Source organism: Rana temporaria, chromosome 3 (genome assembly GCF_905171775.1).
Source record: "Rana temporaria chromosome 3, aRanTem1.1, whole genome shotgun sequence".
Taxonomy (NCBI): Eukaryota; Metazoa; Chordata; class Amphibia; order Anura; family Ranidae; genus Rana; species Rana temporaria.
Window position 1 is genome coordinate 399,391,388 of NC_053491.1, and position 23,512 is coordinate 399,414,899.

General features: G+C 40.1%; 1 protein-coding gene across 1 annotated transcript; it reads left to right on the forward strand.

The window, feature by feature from the left end:
• Nucleotides 1-283: 283 nt before the first annotated feature.
• BMP10 (bone morphogenetic protein 10) lies at nucleotides 284-23,512 on the forward strand. The gene is made up of 2 exons (XM_040345906.1): nucleotides 284-1,170; nucleotides 22,047-23,512. Exons 1-2 carry the CDS (start codon nucleotides 852-854, stop codon nucleotides 22,979-22,981), a joined length of 1,254 nt encoding a protein of 417 aa, XP_040201840.1. The 5' UTR covers nucleotides 284-851; the 3' UTR covers nucleotides 22,982-23,512.

Here is a 23,512-nt window from a genome sequence, read left to right on the forward strand (position 1 = left end):
ACTGTGGACTCCCTGCTAAAGAGGGCTCACCACTAAGGGAGTTGTCTTTCTCACCAACAAATATATTCAGTCATATAACAAGAATCTCATTTGCTGAAAATCCATCATATAAAAGGTCTCATTTGCTGAAAATTACTTGCAGGCCCATGTATTCCTCAATAAGGTTGTGACCTCCATAATATTACAGTTAAGACAAAAAATGTTTCCCATCCTTCTTGCTAGGAAGATACATTTAAGAAAAAAAAAAGCTTTAATGTATTCTCTTTCACAACTGGTTTCTAGCAGCAATGTGAATGTTGTCCTGGAAGAAATGCATTCATTCACTCAGAGCCTATACATGCTTCTTGCATGCTAGCTAAAAATCACATAAAACTTCTCAGAGGGAAACTTTGGCAGACTTCAACAGGGAAGTTTAGCTGCAGAACAAGGGCAAACTTTTTTTTTTTTTTCTCTTTAGCGGAGAGAGAAAAATTGGCCTATCTCACAGGCAGTGTCAGAATATGGAAATGTTTACAAAATGCTCATTAGGAAAAGTGGGATTCTGAGATAGCAGCAAAATCTGGTGAGACGCTTCTAGTGTGGGAGATAAGAGAAGCAGGGATGCTGTAGGGACATGTTATCAAATTAGTGAAACCTGGCTTTTTGAAAAGAGAAAAGAGAGGGAGGGAGAGAGAGAGAGAAAGAGCAAGGAGAGTGTATGTGTGAGAGAGAATGGTCACAAGTTACAGACGAGTGTTTCCATACTTGTCAACTCCAGATGACAAAAGCAGTGTCCTCTCGAGAGAGTAAAACAGACACACCGGACACCACTGGCAGCTGAGATTATTCTTGAGCAGCAGCAATCTCTGAGCATGGATCCCATCTTTGTGCGGGCATTTGTGGCCCTAAACTTACTGGTGCAATGCGTGACAACTAGTCCTATCATGGATTTGGAAGATGACTTGCCTTTATATGATGAAGTTCTTTCTGAGCAGGATGGGGTCGATTTCAACTCTCTGCTGGAAACTATGAAAGATGACTTCTTGAAGACCCTCAACCTCTCCGGGATTCCAGTGCAGGCACCTGTCAAGGTGGAGCCGCCAGAGTACATGCTGGAGCTCTACAACAAATTTGCAATGGACAGAACCACCATGCCTTCAGCCAACATTGTGCGGAGCTTCAAAAATGAAGGTAAGATGTTGGGGATAAGTTTGTGAATTTATTATTTCTTGCCTTACAAACTCGCAATGCATGGTAAACCGCTACACGGTGCAGGACAGCTAATTTGGCGCACGATCTGCACGAGTAGTTAATATTTTATGGTCAAGGTTCTGAACAATATTTCAAATCTTCACTCTTCTGATTCAGTTCACTTTGTACATTAAGGTATAGAAGGTTTCCGCCTAACTCTTATTACTAATTCTAGAAGGCAGGACTGCCATGCACGCCCACCAGGAGTTTCTTGAGATGTTGTATTTGGAGATGTGTGGGCTAGCTCCTCAGAGTCAGGCAGATCAGGTTACTTACCCCCAACAGCATGATATCAGATGTTTTTCTGTTTACATTTAAACATAACCTGACACATTAACATATTTGAATACTCTAGTCCTATTGTACACTTTGTCTTTTTTTTCTAAATTGTAGTTTTATAGTGAGAATACATTTGTTATTCCACGCCACTACATTCCAAAGCCATTATTCTTATTTTCTCTATATGGTACTAACCTGACTATCTGAATATACTCAGACATATATGGCATTTCTATTAGTGCATGTCATTACTGGAAGCAAGAATTATTAGAACCAAAATAATAAGTATGATACAGGTAATGAGGATTAGTAGATATGTATACGTATATGTGTATGCATGTATATATATATATATATATATATATATATATATATATATATATATATATATTGACAGAAAGGGCTAGCCATATATAACTCTAAGTTGAGAGAGTTGGTTTTGAACTTGTAGTCAATCATGAAGCTGTCATACAACATCTAAAGGTCTGACTGCATTATTAAAGTGCTCCATTGAAACCTAAGAAAACATTTGTTATATTTGGTCAATATTTTTATCTGTAGAACAGTCCATGCTCCAGCCGACATGATTAGGACTTTTTTTCTAAGTAGTCACATCACATCTCTAAGCAGCAATTCATGATAAAACATTCTCTGAAAACTGCACCACAAGAGTTAAACTTAGTTGGCTTGTGTATGTAAGATCCTGTCTGTGTCTCCCGCTCAGCTTGAATAGAGACACGAAAGAAGAATATCTGCAACCTTCCAACCATTTCACAATTTATTTGCTCACAAAAACGAAACCTTTAAACTATCAGAGACTTTATACAATAGTTCCAGCTGCTTCTCATCTTCAATATCAAGTCATCTCTCTCCAGACTCACATAAAATTCATTCTGTTGTGGGAAAGGCCTCACCTAAAGTTCTTGCAGGAGGTTACAGGATAGTGGGGTATTTGTAACTCAAAGTATCATTCATATTCAAAACTTCGCCTGAAAGGTCACTTGCTAAGTGATTGCCACTGTTGATCTGAAGTGACGTCAAACCATTGCAAAAGGGTTTATGAAAACATTAAAGATGCTGAATTTGCGATACTATAAAAATGTTTTATATATATATATATATATATATATATATATATATATATATATATATATATATATATATACACACACACACACTTTAGACTTCCTGTCAGTAAACACATCAAAGAAGCTATGAATATCCATTTACAGGTTGAACAAGCCAGCAAGAGTTCATTGCTCTTAAAAACATTATTATATATACAAAGTCACACACTTTCAAGTCCTCACACATTTGTAAAAAAAAATGCAGTATAAAGTTATCATGTCTGACTTATAAATAATCCATATGTGTTTTTTATGTAAAATATTTATATCCAGGCAAGAATTATTACACTGATACTGGTTTTGACAATTGTATTATTTATTTTGCTGATTTTGTGATGTGGTGGCCATTTGTTTAAAAAAAATGTATAATAATTAGGTTACTTGATGAGCATAACGAATTCCATAGATTAAAGAACGCTAATTTGTAAAATCCAGAGCAAAAAATTATTAATGGGCACACTTGCCGTGGATCACTATAAAGATAATCTATTGTGTGAAGTTCTTTTAGTAAATCTGTATTTTAAACTATGCAGTAAATAATAATTGACTTTGTATCAAAGGTACCTAAATGTAATAGGCAGTGTTTAGGTGCATTAATTGTAACCTAAACACAGCGGTGTGTATTGAACGTTAAAACATAATAAAAATTATCCTTAAAGTGACCAGGTAAACTGCCAGGCCGGAAATTACCCTTAAAGTGAGTAGGCAACTGCCAAGTAAACACAATGTAATGCAGGTGTAGTGAGATTGTAGTCCAATTTTCATTGTGAAGTCCGCATGCCCCAAAAAATTGTAATCGTTTTAATTCCTTACACAATATAAACTAGAAATAATGTAAATTCTTTGATGGATTGGGGTATTAAATCCATGAAAGCTTTAGAAAATATATAAACACATTATACAAGCTTGATAGTCCTTCTGTCCTTCCTGTTGCACAACAGGCAAAATGAAGCCAAAAAGCAGGATGTCTATGATACATACTCTTGAGTTCTGTCAGCTTATTGGTCTGACTGTACAAAGCTTATGGGTGGTAACATATTGTTAAGAGTTCCACAGCCCCCTCTAGAACACAAAGGGTGTTTTACACAGCCAATCTGGCTTTCCCCCAGAATAAATCTGTAAATGTACAATATACAGGCAAGACGTCTGTGTTTAATTATGTTTAAACTTCCCTCGTTCCCAGCGGGCTATACATTCTGAAAAAGTACACTCGATAAATATTGTTCATTATCATCATACGTCCATTTCTTTGCCCACAAAATCTCATTACAGCGATAATTTTTTTGGCTTAAAATGTCCCTGACCTTTAAATTTCCAATCAGTGGTGTAAGACTGGTGGGGTTTCATGGCTTCTGCTCCCCTAGAGTCCCTTTTGAAAGTTGGTATAAAAACATTAAATAGGAAATAAAAGCATTTACATAGAACTTTGACTATATCTTAACTGGAAGGTTGTTATGGAATTCTGATTTTGCATTTGCCAGTAATGTGCATTTGTGCCATCCCTGTGGAAGTTAACGTATAACTAAAGCCAAATATTTTTTTGATTGAGCATGTAATAGTTAAAACCATTATCTTTTACTTTTCTTTTCATGCTATCTGTGTCCCACAAGGGAGGTTCACCCTTTGAATAACTTAATATCTTAAGACACAACAGGATGTAAGAGGAGATCTCTTTAAAGGATGGGAAGTCTGCTTATTAAAACAAGTTTTTCCATTGGAAAAATGTCCCCTAAATTCCTTTAACAATTCCTGCAACTCCAAAATATTAAATTTTCCCTTACTTTTAGTCCCAGTGACACTGGATACCAAGGCAGACAGAGAGGGAAGTTCTCTCCAGGGCAGGACAGGACAGGGGGTTCCAACCCTTCCTTGCTCTATCCAAAACAAAATAAAAGAGCATTAGATACAATGGGGGTTATTTTACGAATGGCAAATACACTTTGCACTACAAGTGCAACGTGCACTTGAAATTTCACTGAAAGTGCACTTGGAAGTGCAGTCATTGTAAATCTGAGGTGTAGATCTGAAATGAGGGGAAGCTCTACTGATTTTATCATCCAATCACGTGCACGCTATAATGCTGTTTTTTATTTTCCTAGCATGTCCCCCTTGGATCTACAGAGACTTCACTTCCAAGTGCACTTTTAGTGCAAATTCAAGTGCACTTGTAGTGCAAAGTCGATTTGCCTTTCGTAAATAACCCCCACTGTCAAATTCAGGTTCTATACAACTGACAACCCACATTTATTGCAGTTCATTAATAAACTCTTTATTGGACTTTGGATAACAGAAAAACCAGACTGCAGCATTCAGCCGGTATTCCCACCAAGTCTTGTGTAACAGTTATAGAATATTCTGCTGGATTGTCATGACCATTGTATTAGCACTGGCTTCATTTATAAAGTGCTGGCACGTGATACTCACTATTGGATGAAATTCGGTCTGGAAACCTACTGCTTGAGGATACATTTTTGTCTGTTCCCATTATAGAGGCTGTCTATCCCAATCATGTTTAGATCCCACTACATGTTAGCTGTAATTTAGCCTATACATTCATTAGGTAATTACATTCTAGAACATACAACTGAAACTCTTCGCAAAATCCATGGTTAATTGAGGTTGCCTTAAATAAAAGTGACCTGAGTCTATAGAGGCAATGCTCTACAAAGAAAGGGTAGATTTATTATAATGAAAAATATGCAATGTTTAGCTAATCTCTGAACAATTTAATTTCTCTTTTTATTGCCTATTTATCCATACATATTTATCCATACATAAGGGACTATAATAGAATGCTTTCACTGGGTATATCTGGCAAACTCCATCACCTCCTATGGAAGGGATCCAGGACAGTCTGTGGGTTTTGTCATTTTCCGCTGGGAAACTGGAGAAAAATGTTTTACTGCTACATTACAAATATTAGGCTATTTTCATCTATTTTTAATGCTTCCCATTGCTTTGTAATGACCAATTTCTGATAGACTGGAGAATTTTTATGCACCAATAGAAGTAGTTCTGTTTGAGAAGAACCTTCGAGCTGTGATGAATATACCCAAATGTCTTTAAATAGTTTTTTTCCAAAATTGTTCATTCCTTATTCCTTCTCTAGTTACACAGCAAAAGCATTACAGTCACCTTCTAAATTATCCTAAAAGAGTTTCCAGATACACAATGGTTCTCAGCAGAGTATAGCAGTACATTAGAGTTGCAGGAGTTTTGAAAATTAAGGTTATAAGGTTACATTACGCACTGCCAGTATTCCCATATACTGTTTGCAGAAAAAATATTATTTCCATGACCACAATGCCCTGGAAAATGAAAAGAGAACAGTATAAATTCACAGTTAACAAACCAGGATAAGTGTCCTTATTTAAAGAAAAATAAATAAAACATTTCAGGCAAGTCTAATGCTTTGTAAAATAATGACTTTAATTGATTCCTTTCCTTAAAGCAGAACTAACTAACTTTACATTGAAGGAAGCTGCCATCTTAGCCTCTGTTTAGATCTGCAGGTGCCATGGTGCTGGACATGTGATCAGCTATGACTCCAGTCATTTAAGGGCTTAAAGCTGAACTCAAGGAAACCTAAACATTTTCCCATGCAGTGGGGGTGCATCTGCATACCTTGGGTTAAAGTATATGTAAACCCTCCCATTGTAAAATAACCGTTCAGTTTAAAATAGAAATGAAAGGCAAAACATCTGTGTATAGGTATTAAAAAACATTATAAATACCTTTTTTCCCTTTTTTATAAGTGACCACATTCCCTCTGTTCTCAGCTACATAAGAGCTGGGGGAGGAGAAGCAAAGTACACTGGCTGTGCAGTGGGGATGTGTCAGGACAAGTCTGATCATTGGATGAGAGCAGGCTGAATATAGGCTAGGATAGGCTTCCCTGAAGCGATGAGTTTTCAGGGATCGCCTAAAGGTGGCCAAAGTAGGAGATAGCTGGACAAATTGAGGCAGAGAGTTCCAGACGATAGGAGAGGCCCTGGAGAAGTCCTGGAGATGAGCATGGGAGAAGGAGACTAGAGAACAGGTGTTGGGAGAAGCAGAGAGGATGGTTTGGGTTATATTTGGAGACAAGATTGGTGATGTAGCTCAGGGCAGAGTTGTGAATGGCTTTGTATATTGTTGTTAGTAATTTGAATTTAATTTGCTGGGCAACTGGAAGCCAGTGAAAGTATTGGCAAAGATGGGGTGGCAGACACTGATCGGTTTGTTAGGTAGAAGAGTCTGGCAGCAGCATTTATGGTAGACTGAAGGGGGGTAGTCTGTGAAGTGATAGGCCTAGAGAAGGGAGTTTCAATATTCAAAACAAGAGATAACAAAGTAGTTAATATGTAGCTTGGTGGTTTCATTAGTTCAAAAGGGGCGAATTTTAGAGATGTTACAAAGGTGAAGTCTACAAGCTTTTGACAGTGACTGGATTTGGGACTGAAAGGACAGGTAGGAGTCTAGGATTACACATAGTACCCTGGCATGAAGGGAGAGACTGATAGTTGTATTATTGATCTTTATGGAAAAGTCAGGGAGGAGGTTAATTATTGCTACAAAACCTCTAATGCCAGTGATTTCTAACTAGCAATTTAATTTTAGAGTCCAAGATTTGTGATTAGTGAGCTCAAATAAAATACCTATGCATTTCTTAACAATAATTTGCTTTAAAAAAAGGGTGCTGGAAATAAATTGCCCTTCTGACATCGGCCTAACATTTTATACAACCAATAACACTATAAAACCAACCTTCATCTCTTTTTTTTTACCAATGCATTAATTTAAAAAACCTTGCTTAGCCTGTTACACCTTCCTTCCCCCTCCCTAACACTTACCAGAGACCTTTATTGATCCAATGCTGTGCCCAGATGCAGGTCCCCTCTCCCCTTTCCCTGGTCTCACAGGCTTTGCTAATAGCAGTGAGAGCCATTGGCTCCTGCTGCTGTCAGTCAAATCCTGTGAGCAGAGAGCGGGGGGCAGGGCCAAGCCACACTATGTGTGCCTATGGAAACATACAGCCTGGTTCGGTAGCGAGCCCGCACATATGTCCCCATAGCAAGCAGATTGCAATGGGGGCAGACACAGAAGAGGGAAAGTGGAGAGTGCCAGCAGGGGCACCCCAGAGAAAGATATATGGGGCGGCTTTGTGCAATAATAGTTTTTAAAAAAACAGGACTTTACAATCACTTTAATGCAGTTTTAAATCCATAGATTTCATTGTTTCACAAAACAGTTACATTTAATGCATGCCGTGAAAGATAAATGTTGCATTTGCTTCTGCTTGCAACCACACTGTCAAGCCATCAAATGTCTGGTGTCATAACTGATCCTTAATCTATGGAGCAGTGGAGTCACCCATGGACAGGAACAATGTCTGGGGAGGTGGTGTTAGATGGCCTGTGTGTTCACGGTAAATCGCTGCTCGTTTTAGCAACGCTTTACTGCTGTTTAAGCGACACTTTTGCACCACTTTACAGCCACTAACGGGGCGCTTTAAACCCAAAAAAAGGTGTTAAAAACTCCTGTGTTTCGGCACTCCCAAATTGCTTTTCAGACGCTTTGGAAGCGCTTTTCATTCATTGTAATGGGCAGGGGCATTTTGGGAGCGCTGTATACAGCGCTTCCAAACCGCCCCAAAGATGCTGCTTGCGGGACTTTTTCTAACGTCCCGCAAGTGCACCACCTGGTTGTGAAAGCACCCATTGCAATGAATAGAAAGCTTTTTTTAGGCACTTTACAGGCGCTATTTCTAGAGCTAAAATGCCTGGAAAATGCCTCAGTGTAAGAGGGGTAGTAAATAACATAGTAATGTCTAACTTTATCTAATAATACTTACAGAAACACTTTTTCTTCCTTTTTGGGATAAAGGTTTTACATAAATAAATAAATAAATAAATAAATAAATAAAAGCTGACCATTTTTTTTTTTTTTACTTAATGTTTTATTGGATTTTATATTGCACATAAACAATAAAAGAACAAACAAAAACAGGCATTTCTCTCCCAAATAAAAATGTACTTTACTATATTCTAACTATTTATAAGCCGAAAGGCTACACTGTCATGTTTCCGTACCCACAATGGCGGTGGAGCACCCAACAGCTGACGGAAACATCAGCTGCGGGTGCCAATTTTGCTGCACTCCAGGACAGGTAAGTGTCCATTTATTTTTTGTTTTTTTTTGGGGTTTTTTTTGGCGGAACACCTCTTTAACCTTTTTATCTCAATGCAGAGAGTCTTAAGAACCACTAAAAAAATAACAGCAGGATCAACAGGTAAAAATATAAAGTAATTGGAGCCTCAGAAAAACAAAGAGAGTTGTGTTAATGCTAGTGACATACTGCACCTTAAATGTAATTTTTGATTTTGCCTTAAAGTGGTTGTAAAATCAGAAGGTTTCTTATCTTAATGCATTCTATGCATTAAGATAAAAAACCTTCTGTGTGCAGCAGCCCCCCTCAACACCCCTAATAATTGCCTGAGCCCCATCACTCTCCAGCGATGTCCACGAGTGCCTCAGCCATCCTGGACTCTCCTCCTGATTCAGGAGAAAGAGGGGACAGGGCCGAATGAGGGCTCCGTTTCTGAATGGACACAGGAAGCTGTGACTCGGCTCAGGTGCCCCCGTAGCAAGCAGCTTGCTGTGGGGTCACTCCACAGGAGGGAGGGGCAAGGAGAGGGACCAGAGAAGAGGAGGATTCAGGCTGCTCTGTGCAAATCCACTGCACAGAGGATTGAAGTATAACATGTTTGTTATTTTTAGAGAAAGAAAATAAGACTTTACAATCACTTTAAGTGTTATTTTAACTGTCAGTCTAACACTTAAAGTAACCTTTAATGTGGTAGCTTAACTCTAAAAGCCCCAATATTCAACACTTACCTAATGCTCTAAAACCTAACCCTGACCTTTTGAAACTAAACTCACTAATCCCTGACCCCTAATAATATCCTAAACTAACTCCAATGTATACTGAACAATCCCCTTCTATCTGAACTCATCTCCTCCTGTGCTAGCACATGTCGCACCAAATTGATTCATTCATTCATTGACCATTCATTGCTGTGCTGATTGTCTGCGAGAAAAAAAAATACAATAGCAGCCCTGAATTGTCAGTTACAAAAGCTACTGTGTGCTTGTTACAAATTCTAATATCTGGTTTGACTGAACTCCACTTGGACAGCAAACAAATAGAATGATAACCGCATTGTGTATATGGTCAAGGTATGAAAACGTTTGCAGCCTTGCACTCAGTTCCAAAGTCCACCTCCGAAAGTGAACATTAACACCTGTCAAATGTTACAACACACTTAACCACAAGTACAATTAAATCTGTTAGGACATATTTAGGTCAGTTTATGATAGGTGGCCTCTTCTTTCCATCTATGGCCGCTGATCTTAAGCAGAAGATAAGATTTTCCCATTAAGAACTTCCAAATCAAAAACAGAAACCTTTCACTCCCCTTAATTGCTAACTCTAAACTGAAGCCATATATGTTTATCATCTCTGGTCCCACTAAATAAAATATACATTTTAACATTTTACTTTCCAACCAGCCATTCGCCTTTAGTAATTAGCGCTGATCCACAGTGCTCCTACAGCAGCTGAAATCCCAAGATTACATGTAGACATGATCCTGCTATGAAATCCCGCTCTTCTGTTTAGATGGATAGCATTGGACTGTGACGGAGTCTGTGAATAAGCAAACAATTACCACACCAGGGCCCCTATACAATCAGCCTCTAGCCTGACTGTAATTAATACCTTGTTAGTCATTCAGTGTACTTTAGTTAATGTTTGTGTGCACATTAATTATGGGAATACATAAAGTCAGTTCTACCACCTGAGAACCTTCCTTTCACATCACCAGTAAACATTGCCTGTAAATCGCTTGTTTTCTATTAGTACCAGCATGACACACAGTTTACACACTGAATACTCAGGCAAAAAGCTACCAAATATTATAAATTGTGTTGCGCAGCCTCCCAAGGGTTAAAGTTTCTTTGCACTGGTACTAATCAAACGTGGTCAAGCATATACTAACATCTATGTTATAAATTCAAAAAATAAATAAAGATAAAAGTAAAAATCTACATAAAGTGCATAAAAAGAACCACAACCGAAGAATATACACTCTGGGCTAGATTCAGGTAGGGGGACGTAAGTTTGTGCGGGCGTAGCGTATGTTATTTACGCTACGCCGCTGCAATTTAGAGGGGCAAGTGCAGCATTCACAAAGCACTTGCTCCGTAAGTTGCGGCAGCGTAGCGTAAATCTGCCGGCGTAAGCGCGCGAATTCAAATTGTCAAGAGGTGGGCGTGTTTTATGTAAATGACCCCACGTAAATGACGTTTCTCACGAACGGCGCATGCGCCGTCCGTAAACGTATCCCAGTGCGCATGCTCCTAATCACGTCGCAAATAGTCAATACTTTCGACGTGGACGTAATTTACGCAAAAGCCCTATTCGCGAACGACTTACGCAAACGACGTAAAATTTTCACAATTCGATGCGGGAACGACGTCCATACTTAACATTGCGTATGCCTCATAGAAGCAGGAGTAACATTACGCCGGAAAAAGCCTTACGCAAACGACGTAAAAAAATCCGCCGGGCGCACGTACGTTTCGGAATCGGCGTATCCAGCTCATTTGCATATTCTACGCTGAAATCGACGGAAGCGCCACCTAGCGGCCAGCGTAAATATGCACCCTAAGATACGACGGCGTAGGAGACTTATGCCGCTGGTGTCTTAGCCTAATTTAAGCGTATCTGGTTTCCAGAATACGCTTAAATTTACGACGTCATAGATTCAGAGTTACGACGGCGTATCTACTGATACGCCGGCGTAACTCTCTGTGAATCTAGCCCTATGTTACCAAAAGCATTGTGACGCCTGCCTTTACACGCACATGAACTTTAATGGCATTCCAGTCTTAGTCCGTAGGGCCAATATTGAGTTGGCCCACCCTTTGCAGCAATAACAGCTTAAACTCGGTGCAGGGGGGGGGGGGGTAAGGTATGGAATGATTTACCGTTGGTCCTAAAAAAACACCACCAATTTACTAAGCCTCAGGAAGAGTTTGAAGACCTTGCTCTTCCAGAAGTGTTATGTGGGCTTATAGGTCACTGCATTCTGGCATCCTGGCCAGGAAGTGAGCTAGATTAAAGTGGAGATTCACCCGAAAAACACATTTTTAACATTATATTGAGGCTAATTGTGGGAAGCACAATCGGGTGTTTTTTTTTTTAAAGCAATGGAACGCCCAGTCCCGAAGACCATACCCGGAAGCGGCTGAGAACATCTATCTCTAAAACGGTAAGTACTGCATTGATTTAAAAAAAAAACACCCAATTGTGCTTCCCACAATTAGCCTCAATCTAATGTTAAAAAAAAAATTCAGTTGAACCCCCGCTTTAAGAAGATCAGAATTTACCTGCTCATTATAGTCATACGCATCAAGGCCCATGGGTAAGACTGTGTTTATAAACATTTTTGAATAATAATAATAATAACTTCTGGGAAGGCTTTAGGATATGGGAATGTTTGACTATTCCTCCAGAAGCACATTTGTGAGGTCAGGCATTGATGTGAATGAGAATGCCTGGCTCGCAGTCTCCGCTCTAATTCCTGCCAAAGGTGTTCGATCGGGTTGAGGTCAGGACTCTGTGCAGGCTAGTCAAGTTCCTCCACCCCAAACTCACTCATACATGTCTTTTTGGACCTTACTTTGTGCACTGGTGTGCAGTCATGTTGGAACAGGAAGGGGCCATCCCCAAACTGTTCCCACAAAGTTGGGAGCATGAAATTGTCCAAAATGTCTTGATATGCTGACGCCTTAAGAGTTCCCTTCACTGGACCTAAGGGGCCAAGCCCAACCCCTGAAACACAACCCCACACCATAATCCACCTCCACCAAATGATTTGGACCCGTGTAAAAAGCTCAGTATATATCGATCTCCAACATCACTTCTAGTCCGTGGTGCCCATGCAAAAAGATAACATCACATTCTACATTAGTGTATTAAATTGTGTGCCCTTTGTAAGCAGCACTTATAGTGATTCTAAAGGCAAAATGTATAACTTTTATAACAATCATTCTAAACAACTGTTTTGCACAGAGAAGCCCTGATCCTCCTCTTCTGGGGTCCCCTGCTGGTGCTCCTGGCTCTCCTCCACGCCTAGTACCCCCCATAGTAAGCCACCTGCTATGATGGCACTTGTGCATGCTTCCTTGTCCATTCACACATAGGGGGAGTTTACTAAAGCTGGTGCACTCAGAATCTGGTGCAGCTATGCATGGTAGCCAATCTCCTTCTAACTTCACCTTGTTCAATTAGGCTTTGACAATAAAAGCTGGAAGCTGATTGGTTTCTATGAAGAGATTCATCAGATATTGCACTTCCAGATTTAGCAACCCACATAAAGCACAGCTTAACCCGGCCCCCTCCTCACTGGGTGTGATTGACAGCAGCCAATAGCTCCAGTGCTGTGTCTGCACCTATGAGGAGGGAGAGAGCCGAGAGAGCCACTGCTCTTGTGCATATCGCAGGATCAAGATGGCAAGATCTGGCTCAGGTAAGTCGGGGGGGGGGGGGGGGGGAACCTGCATGCAGAAGTTTTTTTACCTTAATGTCCTTGCTCCTGCGAGATACATGCTGTAGGGCCCATGGGAAGCCACACAGCCAATGCTTAAAACTCTCTGGTTGGGCCCTTGCTTCTTCTACACATGCATAGAAGTCCTATTGATTCCTGTCGCAAGGCACACTTGTCCTGGTGATAAATGGTCTCTACCTAGGACTAACAATTTTTTTTTTAAATGCATGCACAGAAGAAGCAAGGGATCGGTCAGTTACATTGTTAAATGGTTAATCTGGTTGGAAAAAGACACAACTCCATCCAGTTCAACCCACAGAAAAAAAAATTGAAAACCTCCATATACACAAGCCTATAGCCACAGTTGATCCATTGGAGGGCAGTTTAAGCATTGGCTGCGGTGCTCCCCATAGGTTGCATAGTATGGATCTCACATGATTGTGGACATGTCAATAAAAAGAGTTTAGGGGTTAGCTTAAAAGATAATTATGCAAAAGTATAGTTTTCCTTTAAAGCCTAACTCCAGACAATATTTTTTTTTTTTTTGTTTTTGGATAGAGTGGGAAAAGTTTAAATCTCAGGTTTTTTTATGTTTGTGGGAGAGATTTCCCATCATTTCCTTTCCTTTCCTGGCAGGAAGTAGAGGAAAAACTCCCCAATAAGGGCACAAATAGTAATAATATTGTGACAAAGCCTCTAAGTGTGCATTCACACCTGAGCGTTTTGTAGCCTGAAGCATGAAGCTCCAAAACGCTAGAGGGGAAAAAATCCATTATTCTCAATGAAGATGGTTCACATCTCCACTCCAAAATGCCTGAAGCCAAACAACTGAAGCTCAAACAAGTTCTGGATCCTTTTTGGTGGCGTGAATCGGACTGATTTGGGCATTTTTGAACGTTTGTATTCCGATAGAAACTAATGGAAACGCTCTATTCAAGCGTCTACCACGACAACGAGCGTTTCTATGGGCGTTTTGTCGCTTTAATCTGTTCTGTGAAATAGAATATTCACCCAGGAAGAAGATAAAAAAAATCTAAAAACATAGCAACAAATGATGAAAGAGATGATAATTTTTCCTATTGGCTAAAATAAAAAACGACGAAGCTCAAAAACGTCGGACAACGCTGTATGCAAACGCACGAATACGTGTGTATACGCGCGACAAAACGTGCGACAAAACGCCGGAAAAAACGACCGAAAACGCTACGCTCAGGTGTGAATGCAGCCTAAGGCCCCGTACACACGTCCGAGGAACTCGACGTGCCAAACACATCGAGTTCTTCGTCGAGTTCAGTGTGGAAGCCGCCAAGATCTCGGCGGGCCGACTTTCCTCGTTGAACAACGAGGAAATAGAGAACATGTGCTCTTTTCGGCCCGACGAGTTCCTCGTCGGCTTCCTCGCTGAAAAGTGTACACACGACCGAGTTTCTCGGCAGAATCCAGCTCCGACCGAGTTTCTGGCTGAATTCTGCCGAGAAACTCGGTCGTGTGTATGGGGCCTCACTCCTACCCACACTATCCAAATATAAATAAATCTTGTTGACTGGAGTTTGATTTCAACATTTATTTTCTACACTGTATGGTCAAAGGTTGTGGACACTTGAGCATCACTGTTGGACATCCTATTCCAAAACCAAGCTGAACATATGATAGCTAAACAAACATGAAGAAGCAGCACCCTACTGGAGCTGGAGTACTCTGGTAGCAATCAGAAAGGGACTCACTGCATTAGCTGGGTCTTTTATGCAATTAGATTCCAGTCTGGCTACCAGCAACCTGGTTCTGACAGTGGAAGGCCTACCACCTGGCTGCAGTTTACTTACCCAGCTACCGCTGCCTCATCAGGTGTGACCTCTCTGAGCTGCTGATGGAGGAAAGCAGAGAAACATATCTACCATGGGTAGGTCCAAGAACCCAGGGACTAGTGGAAAAGGGAGATAAAAGGGCTTGCACCTGCATCTGACCATGGAGAGTAAATTGGCACTATGCTACAAACATTAAAGGGGCTGTAAAGGTTTGTTTTTTATTTTCTAAATAGGTTCCTTTAACCACTTCCATACTGGGCACTTACGCCCCTTCCTGCCCAAGCCAATTTTCAGCTTTCAGCACTGTCGCACTTTGAATGACAATTGCGCGGTCGTGCTACACTGTACCCAAACAATTTTTTTATCATTTTGTTCCCACAAATAGAGCTTTCTTTTGGTGGTATTTGATCACCTCTGCGGTTTTTATTTTTTGCGCTATAAACAAAAGAAGAGTGACAATTTAAAAAAAAAACACTATTTTTTACTTTTTTATTTAATAAATATCACAATTTTTTTTTAAAAAAACGTTTTTTTTTTCCTCAGTTTAGGCCGATATGTATTCTTCTATATATTTTTGGTAAAAAAAATCGCAATGATCATATATTGATTGGTTTGCGCAAAAGTTATAGCGTTTACAAAATAGCTGATAGATTTATGGCATTTTTATTTTATTAATTTTTTTACTAGTATTGGCGGCGATTTGCGATTTTTTTTACTGTCACCGTGACATTGCGGCGAACACATCGGACACTTTTGACACGTTTTTGGCGCCATTCACATTTATACAGCGATTAATGCGATAAATATGCACTAATTACTGTATAAATGTGACTGGCATTCAAGGGGTTAACACTAGGGGGTGAGGGAGGGGTTAATATGTATACCTAAATTGTGTTCTAACTGTGGGGAAAGGGGGGTGAATGGGGGAGGTGACCGATGCTGTGTCCCTATGTACAAGGGACACAGATCCGTCTCCTCTCTCCCCTGACAGGACGTGGAGCTCTGTGTTTACACACAGAGCTCCACGTCTTGTCCCTGTAGCCGCCGATTCCGAGTGCCTGGCGGACATCGCGACCGCCAGGCACGCGCATCGGCATCTCGGGGACGCGCCGGGCGCGCGCGCTGCCGCCGGCGCGCTCGCGCGCCCCCCAGTGGCCGCAAGAATACAGGACGTCAAATGACGTCCTGTTGAATTTTCAGAGTAACCGTGGAGCCGTCATTTGACGATGGCCCGGTACTCTAGTGGTTAAGCTAGTGCATTGTTAGTTCACGTACCTTTTCCTTCGATTTCTCTTCTAAATGTTTTTTTTCTTTGTCTGAATTTCTCACTTCCTGTTCCTCCTCAGTAAGCTTGCCCCCATCATCTGAGCCGTTCTGGCTGGGGGTTAGTCAGCGTGCTTGCCCCCTCCCTTGGGGCTACATCCCTGCGGTTGGCAAGGGCAGAACAGGGGAATGCCTTTGTAAACAAGTCATTCCCCTATTCTGCCTAGTGACACTGTCACTGATGACTGTTCCCGTGATCGGGAACGATCATCAGTGATGTGTCACGTGTAGCCATGCCCCTAACAGTAAGAATCACCTCCTAGGGAACACTTAAACCCTGCAGCGCCACCTAGTGGTTAACCCCTTTACTGCCAGTGTCATTTTTACAGTAATCAGTGCATTTTTATAGCACTGGTCGCTGTAAAAATTACATTGGTCCCAAAATGCCCACAGATAAAAACCGATGATCGCCGCCATAACTAGTAAAAAAAAAATATTAATAAAAATGCCATAAAACTGTCCACTATTTTGTAGACGCTATAACTTTTGCGCAAACCAATCAATAAACGCTTATTGCGATTTTTTTTACCAAAAATATGTAGAAGAATACGTAACGACCTAAACTGTGGAGAAAAATTTTTTTTTTTATATATTTTTGGGGGATATTTATAATAGCAAAAAGTAAAAAATATTGCATTTTATTCAAAATTGTTGCTCTTTTTTGGTTTATATCGCAACAAATTTGAATCGCAGAGGTGATCAAATACCACCAAAAGAAAGCTCTATCTGTGGGAAAAAAAAGATGTCAATTTTGTTTGGGATAAAGTGAGGGTGCTCTTGCGCCTACCTAGTAAAGCTTAAGATGTGAAGTAAAATAATAGTAATGAACTAAAAGTGATGATGCTGCTCAATCTAATAATGTATAAATATCAAATAGAAATACAATAAAATAGTGAAAGGTAAAGTGACGAGCGCAATGAATATGACTAAGTAATCAAAGTGTTAATCAGTGAACATTGATAATAAACTAAAATTGAAACAAAGTGCTAAAAAATATAAAAACATCAATAATGAATAAAAACGTTCAGCCAGCAAGTGGCCAGTGAAAAAAAAAAAAAAAAAAAAAAAAGTGTGCACAAAAATAGCTGCAAAAGTCAGCAGGCAAACATAAATATGAAGCCTAAATCAGTCCTGGAATAATAGGCTAACAATACAGCCTTTATACGTGCATAAAAGTGTAGGAAGTTCCATAAAGACAAAAATAAATATAAACTTCTCCAATAGTGATAAACAAATGTTTAAAATCTTCTCATGTGGGTCTTCAAATAATGTGGGCTCACAATGCGCTTACCTTCCCAAGGTAGTAATCAAGCCGTGATTAAATGGATATCCACAAGGGGTGTTGTTGAATCTGCAACTAGCTGTGGATGTTCAGGGCGTCCTGTATAATCCAATGTTTGTAGGCTCCAGATTTCTATTTGGCAGCGGTGGTGCTCAGCATGGGGAAATAAAAAAGGTAGCTTCCCATAGTGTAGTAAACCAAGGCTACTTTATTGGTAAAAACGCTAACAAGTGCATTTTAAAAGATCAAAGAAAACGAAACTAAGAAACAGCTGATGACAGCTTACTGATGTATTGCTTCAAAAATCAGTCCGTCCCTTACATGTTACACCACGTCACGTGGCTTCATCAGAGGAGACCTCTGATGAAGCCACGTGACGTGGTGTAACATGTAAGGGACGGACTGATTTTTGAAGCAATACATCAGTAAGCTGTCATCAGCTGTTTCTTAGTTTCGTTTTCTTTGATCTTTTAAAATGCACTTGTTAGCGTTTTTACCAATAAAGTAGCCTTGGTTTACTACACTATGGGAAGCTACCTTTTTTATTTCCCCATGCTGAGCACCACCGCTGCCAAATAGAAATCTGGAGCCTACAAACATTGGATTATACAGGACGCCCTGAACATCCACAGCTAGTTGCAGATTCAACAACACCCCTTGTGGATATCCATTTAATCACGGCTTGATTACTACCTTGGGAAGGTAAGCGCATTGTGAGCCCACATTATTTGAAGACCCACATGAGAAGATTTTAAACATTTGTTTATCACTATTGGAGAAGTTTATATTTATTTTTGTCTTTATGGAACTTCCTACACTTTTATGCACGTATAAAGGCTGTATTGTTAGCCTATTATTCCAGGACTGATTTAGGCTTCATATTTATGTTTGCCTGCTGACTTTTGCAGCTATTTTTGTGCACACTTTTTTTTTTTTTTTTTTTTTTTTCACTGGCCACTTGCTGGCTGAACGTTTTTATTCATTATTGATGTTTTTATATTTTTTAGCACTTTGTTTCAATTTTAGTTTATTATCAATGTTCACTGATTAACAATTTTGTTTGGGAGCCACATCGCACGACCGCGCAATTGTCAGTTAAAGCGACGCAGTGGCCAATAGCAAAAAGTGGCCTGGTCTTTGACCACCAAAATGGTCTGGGGCTGAAGCAGTTAAGCTACTCGCCCAACATGGTTACCCCCCAAAATTATCAGCAATAGGGTGCAATTTATATCATGGTTGTTAAAGCCAGTCCTCAGGACCCGATTTTAGTATATGTTGTGCATTTTCCCTAAATAACAAAGGTGGATTATTTGCTGAATGAACGAAAAAGCTAGTTTTCCTGTGCTTTGTTAGGAGAACTACAATCCACACACTGTTGGTTAGGACAGGTTTGAGAACCTATGCTCTAAATAATATATAACATATGTGTAACTGTTCTGGATTATCTGAACAATAAGATTAAGATTTAAAAATCAAAAAGTTACGTTGTTAGCTAGGAGTTTCCTCAGTGCACAATATGTGGCTCTCTGTCAATGTTGCAGATGGTTCAGCTGAAACCAAAGCACCATATGTTGCCAATACATATATTCTCCCACTTCAAACAAGTGTGCGAATGTAGAGCGCACAAGTTCCCAGGCAGGAAAGGTGCTATCAGCACGGGGCTGAGCAGGGGCAGTGTGAACAGACGCTAAGCAGACCTTGCTTTTCAGCAGAGCTATTTCAGGGCACCTGCTCTTAGCAATAGCTACGCAGTGCTGGGTGAAGGGCAATGTTGGGGGGGATACAGGATGTATAGTAATGTATAGCACTTTAATAATACAACTGTGGCAGTATCATGCACTGCAGCAGTATTGTAAAACAATGTTGTCAGGTAATATACCTTATCATAGCTTGTCTAATTTGTTGATGGAATATTGATCTTGTATTCAGGCCATTCATATATCCTATTCAGTTCTGTATCTAATTTTCAAATATTTTAAACAATTTTCAGGTTCATAGGCCTCATGTACATAGGCATATGATGATGTACAATTTAAATTGCAGGTTATTTTTGCACTTGACATACACAGCTGCAGTGTAAAACTACCCACAGTAACAAATTGCTGCACTGGGGTATATGTTGTACAGAACTTGCATAAACAAGTGCATCAACATAAATCCCTGAACACACACACACACTACACCCAGGGATTTATGCCCAGGCATGTGTTTACACAAGCATGGCATACATAGGTGTGTGCAGCCTATTGCATTAGGGTGTGCACCTCAAAGCTCCAACACATATGTGTTTGACATATTTACTGGCCTTCCTGAAACAATGGGGGGAAGGGGGAGCCAGGGCGCACATGGAGGACCCGGGCAAGAGAAGTAAGAGGAACAGGAAAGTGAGGGGTGGCGGGGGTGGCATACATTAGTACCAATGCCCTATTTTTTCCTCCTGTGGCAGCTGAATGTTGTCAAAAGGGAGAGGAGGAGAAGCCTACTTTCAGCTGCTGCAGGAGGAGAATACAGATCGGTTCCACTAAATTCCACCCCTTGCCACCTCTCCTGTCCAGGTTTTGAGGGTCAGCAAGGAAGGATTGTGGTTTACCTGGCACACCCCTTGCGCACACCTATGATGGCATATACCAACATACTGCCATTCATTACATCGGGCAGCTATATGTTGCAACTATGTCTTCCTAGTGAGGATATAGGCCCACAGTTTTCTTTGTATGGCTTCATACAGTATGTTTATTAAAATATAGATTTCAGTACATTCTAGATCATTCCTTTATGAAATTTTACCAGGAAAATATTGAGCATTTCCAGTTATAATTTAACTTTAAGTGTCTCTTCAATTTGCTCAGAGAAAGGGACAGAGGCACTAAACTTCCCACTCCATAGCATTCCTCTTCTCTCATTTCACTTGGTTTGTCCATCAAAAGTAAGGAAATACAAGCCTGCATATACCCCAAGCGTGAGGATTTTCTCCCTGAGCGTAAATTTTAGCACTGAACCAATCTCCATGCACGGGCACTGTCACTTGGGAGATAGACATTGCTGCTGGTAAGGGGGAAACGTATTTTTGTAACTTAAAAGCTAAATAATTATTTATAGGTCATATGAATTAAATTTATCATAATGAAGTAAAATCGGCCATTTATACTGCTATTGCCTGTTTTTAAAAAACTAAGGACGAATCATAAAAACTTGGAAATATTCTAGGAAATCGGGGAAAAAAATATCAAATTTCTGTTTAAACTAAGCAACTTGCAGCAGCTTAAATAGATCTATTGATTCCATAATCAAATATTACAATTTCACTGTATTATGTAAGCTAGTCTTTAATTTTACAGAAAAATTCTTGGAAGTAAAGTTGAATTTAAGTTATCAAAAACCATCCTCAACCTGCATTACATTTCTGATAAATTATACCCTCTGTAGAGGTAGATTAAGGCTGACTGCGGCCTTAGGCGATGTAGAAGTTTAGGACCCCTGTTCCTTAAAAGGGGTTGTAAAGGTAAAACATTTTTTCCCTAAATAGCTTCCTTTACCTTAGTGCAGTCCTCCTTCACTTACCTCATCCTTCGATTCTGCTTTTAAATGTCCTTGTTTCTTCTGAGAAATCCTCACTTCCTGTTCTTCTGACTGTAACTCGACACAGTAATGCGAGGCTTTCCCCCTGGTGTGGAGAAAGCCTTTTGAGGGGCCGAGCAAGAGGGTCAGGACGCTATCTACTGTGCAGATAGAGAAAGGAGCTGTGTGTTAGTGGGTGTCCTGACACTCCTGCTAGCCCCCTCCCCCCTCAAGAGGCTTTCTCCACACCAGGGAGAAAGCCTTGCATTACCGTGTGTAGTAACAGACAGAAGAACAGGAAGTGAGGAATTCTCAGAAGAAATAAGGACATTTAAAAGCAAAATCGAAGGATGAGGTAAGTGAAGGAGGACTGCACTAAGGTAAAGGAAGCTATTTAGGGAAAAACATTTTTTACCTCTACAACCCCTTTAATTTACAGTGATAAGGAATAAAATAGGCACTATAAAATTTCCCCATTAGCATTGTCTGTACACCATGGCCTACTCCATCAGACACCAACTGCCTAGAAATGCATCCTTCCTTGTGAAGTGACATGCACAGTTGTAGGTGGGCTCTTGCGGCATCCATTGGGCCCTAAGCTTTTGCCAAGGTTACCTTGTGGTTGATCTGGCTCTGCCTCAAGTGACTGTTTTTAGAAATTTCTAGACGAAACATTTGAAGCATTTTCGTACCTTATTTATTAAGGCTCATTGAACTCTGAACTAAACAACATAGCATGAGAGCAACAATAAAAATTATTACTGACCAGGTATAACATTATTAAATGCTGAACTTATAATATTGATTGATTTCTTTTCTATACTTCTAATGTGTTGTGTTTCTTTATTAGATCTGTCTATGCCGTACAGTGATGTCCCAGAAGTGAAAAAATACCCTTTACTTTTCAACGTATCTATCCCTCACCATGAAACAATAGTAATGACTGAGCTTAAGCTTTACATACTGGTTCCAAGAGACAGGGTTCCATACGATGGAGTGGGCACAAAAGTCACTATTTATGAGATACGTGAGGGTGAAGATGGTACAAGAAATGCTGTGGAACTGGCCTCTAGACTGGTTTACAAGGCAAGCAGTGGATGGGAGATGTTTGATATTACTGAGGTCGTCCGACATTGGAGCAGGTCAGAATTTACAACTCGAATGCTGGAAGTACACTTACAAAATCCAAACATTGACCTAGAAGATGCTGGGGAAGGAAAACTGGACATTGATGTGAAGCCAGAAAGTAAGCATGAGCCATTGCTTGTGGTTTTTTCAGATGATCAGAGTAGTGAAAAGAAGGAAGAAAAAGAGGAACTGAATGACATGATCAACCATGAGCAAGATTTAGACCAAGGGAATGGAGAATTTGGTGGCATCAGTAACATGCCTAGTGAGGAGTCCTTGTTGCAGATGAGGTCTAACATTATTTATGATGCCAGTTCCCGCATTCGAAGAAATGCAAAAGGTAATGCATGCAGGAAGACCTCACTCCACATTGACTTTAAAGAAATTGGATGGGACTCCTGGATCATTGCCCCAGCAGGATATGAAGCCTATGAATGCAGAGGGGTATGCTCATATCCCTTAACAGAAAATGTCACACCCACAAAACATGCAATTGTGCAAACTTTGATCCACATGAAGAACTCTCAGAAAGCATCCAAAGCTTGTTGTGTTGCAACAAAACTGGATCCCATATCCATACTGTATCTTGATGCAGGAGTAGTCACTTACAAGTTCAAATATGAGGGTATGGTTGTGTCAGAATGTGGGTGTAGATAGTAGACTTTTATGTGGAACTGGTGTCTTGTAAATTTGTAAATTTTGTATTTCCTTATTTAAAGAGTTTATTTAAGACTGTGTGTACAGATAATATATGTTTTATGATATGCCTATCATGGAATGCAAAGCAAAGAGACATAGTACTGAAGAAACTGTTCACCATGAGCTGGCTAGTGTACCTTTGCATTGCACTGCATGGTAGTCATGGCCTTGTAAATTTATCACCATTGGTCGCTTCATCTCTAAAGGGGTTTAACTGTAATTCTATTGCCAAGGATGCAATGAGCCACATAGCAAGTGATAACAAGACTTCCTTTACATCCAAGCATTTCAGAAGAAGCCCAGAGCGGTCTATCACCAAGAGTTGGGGCACAATTCCTATTTGTACTCACAGCTCCTTTTACTGGCTACACAGGGCAAAATTATTGTAATATACTGTAAGATATAATGCACAGTGCAACTGTAGATGGTGTAATATTCTTCAATACAGATTAAAGAGTTCTTTTTAAATATAAGTCTAAATCAATAGTT

Excerpts from the sequence above, each read along its gene's own strand:
- BMP10 (XM_040345906.1), top strand. The coding sequence starts at position 852 with ATGGATCCCATCTTTGTGCGGGCATTTGTGGCCCTAAACTTACTGGTG. Across the intron at positions 1,171-22,046 it reads GCGGAGCTTCAAAAATGAAG|ATCTGTCTATGCCGTACAGT; the intron begins GTAAGATGTTGG and ends TTTCTTTATTAG.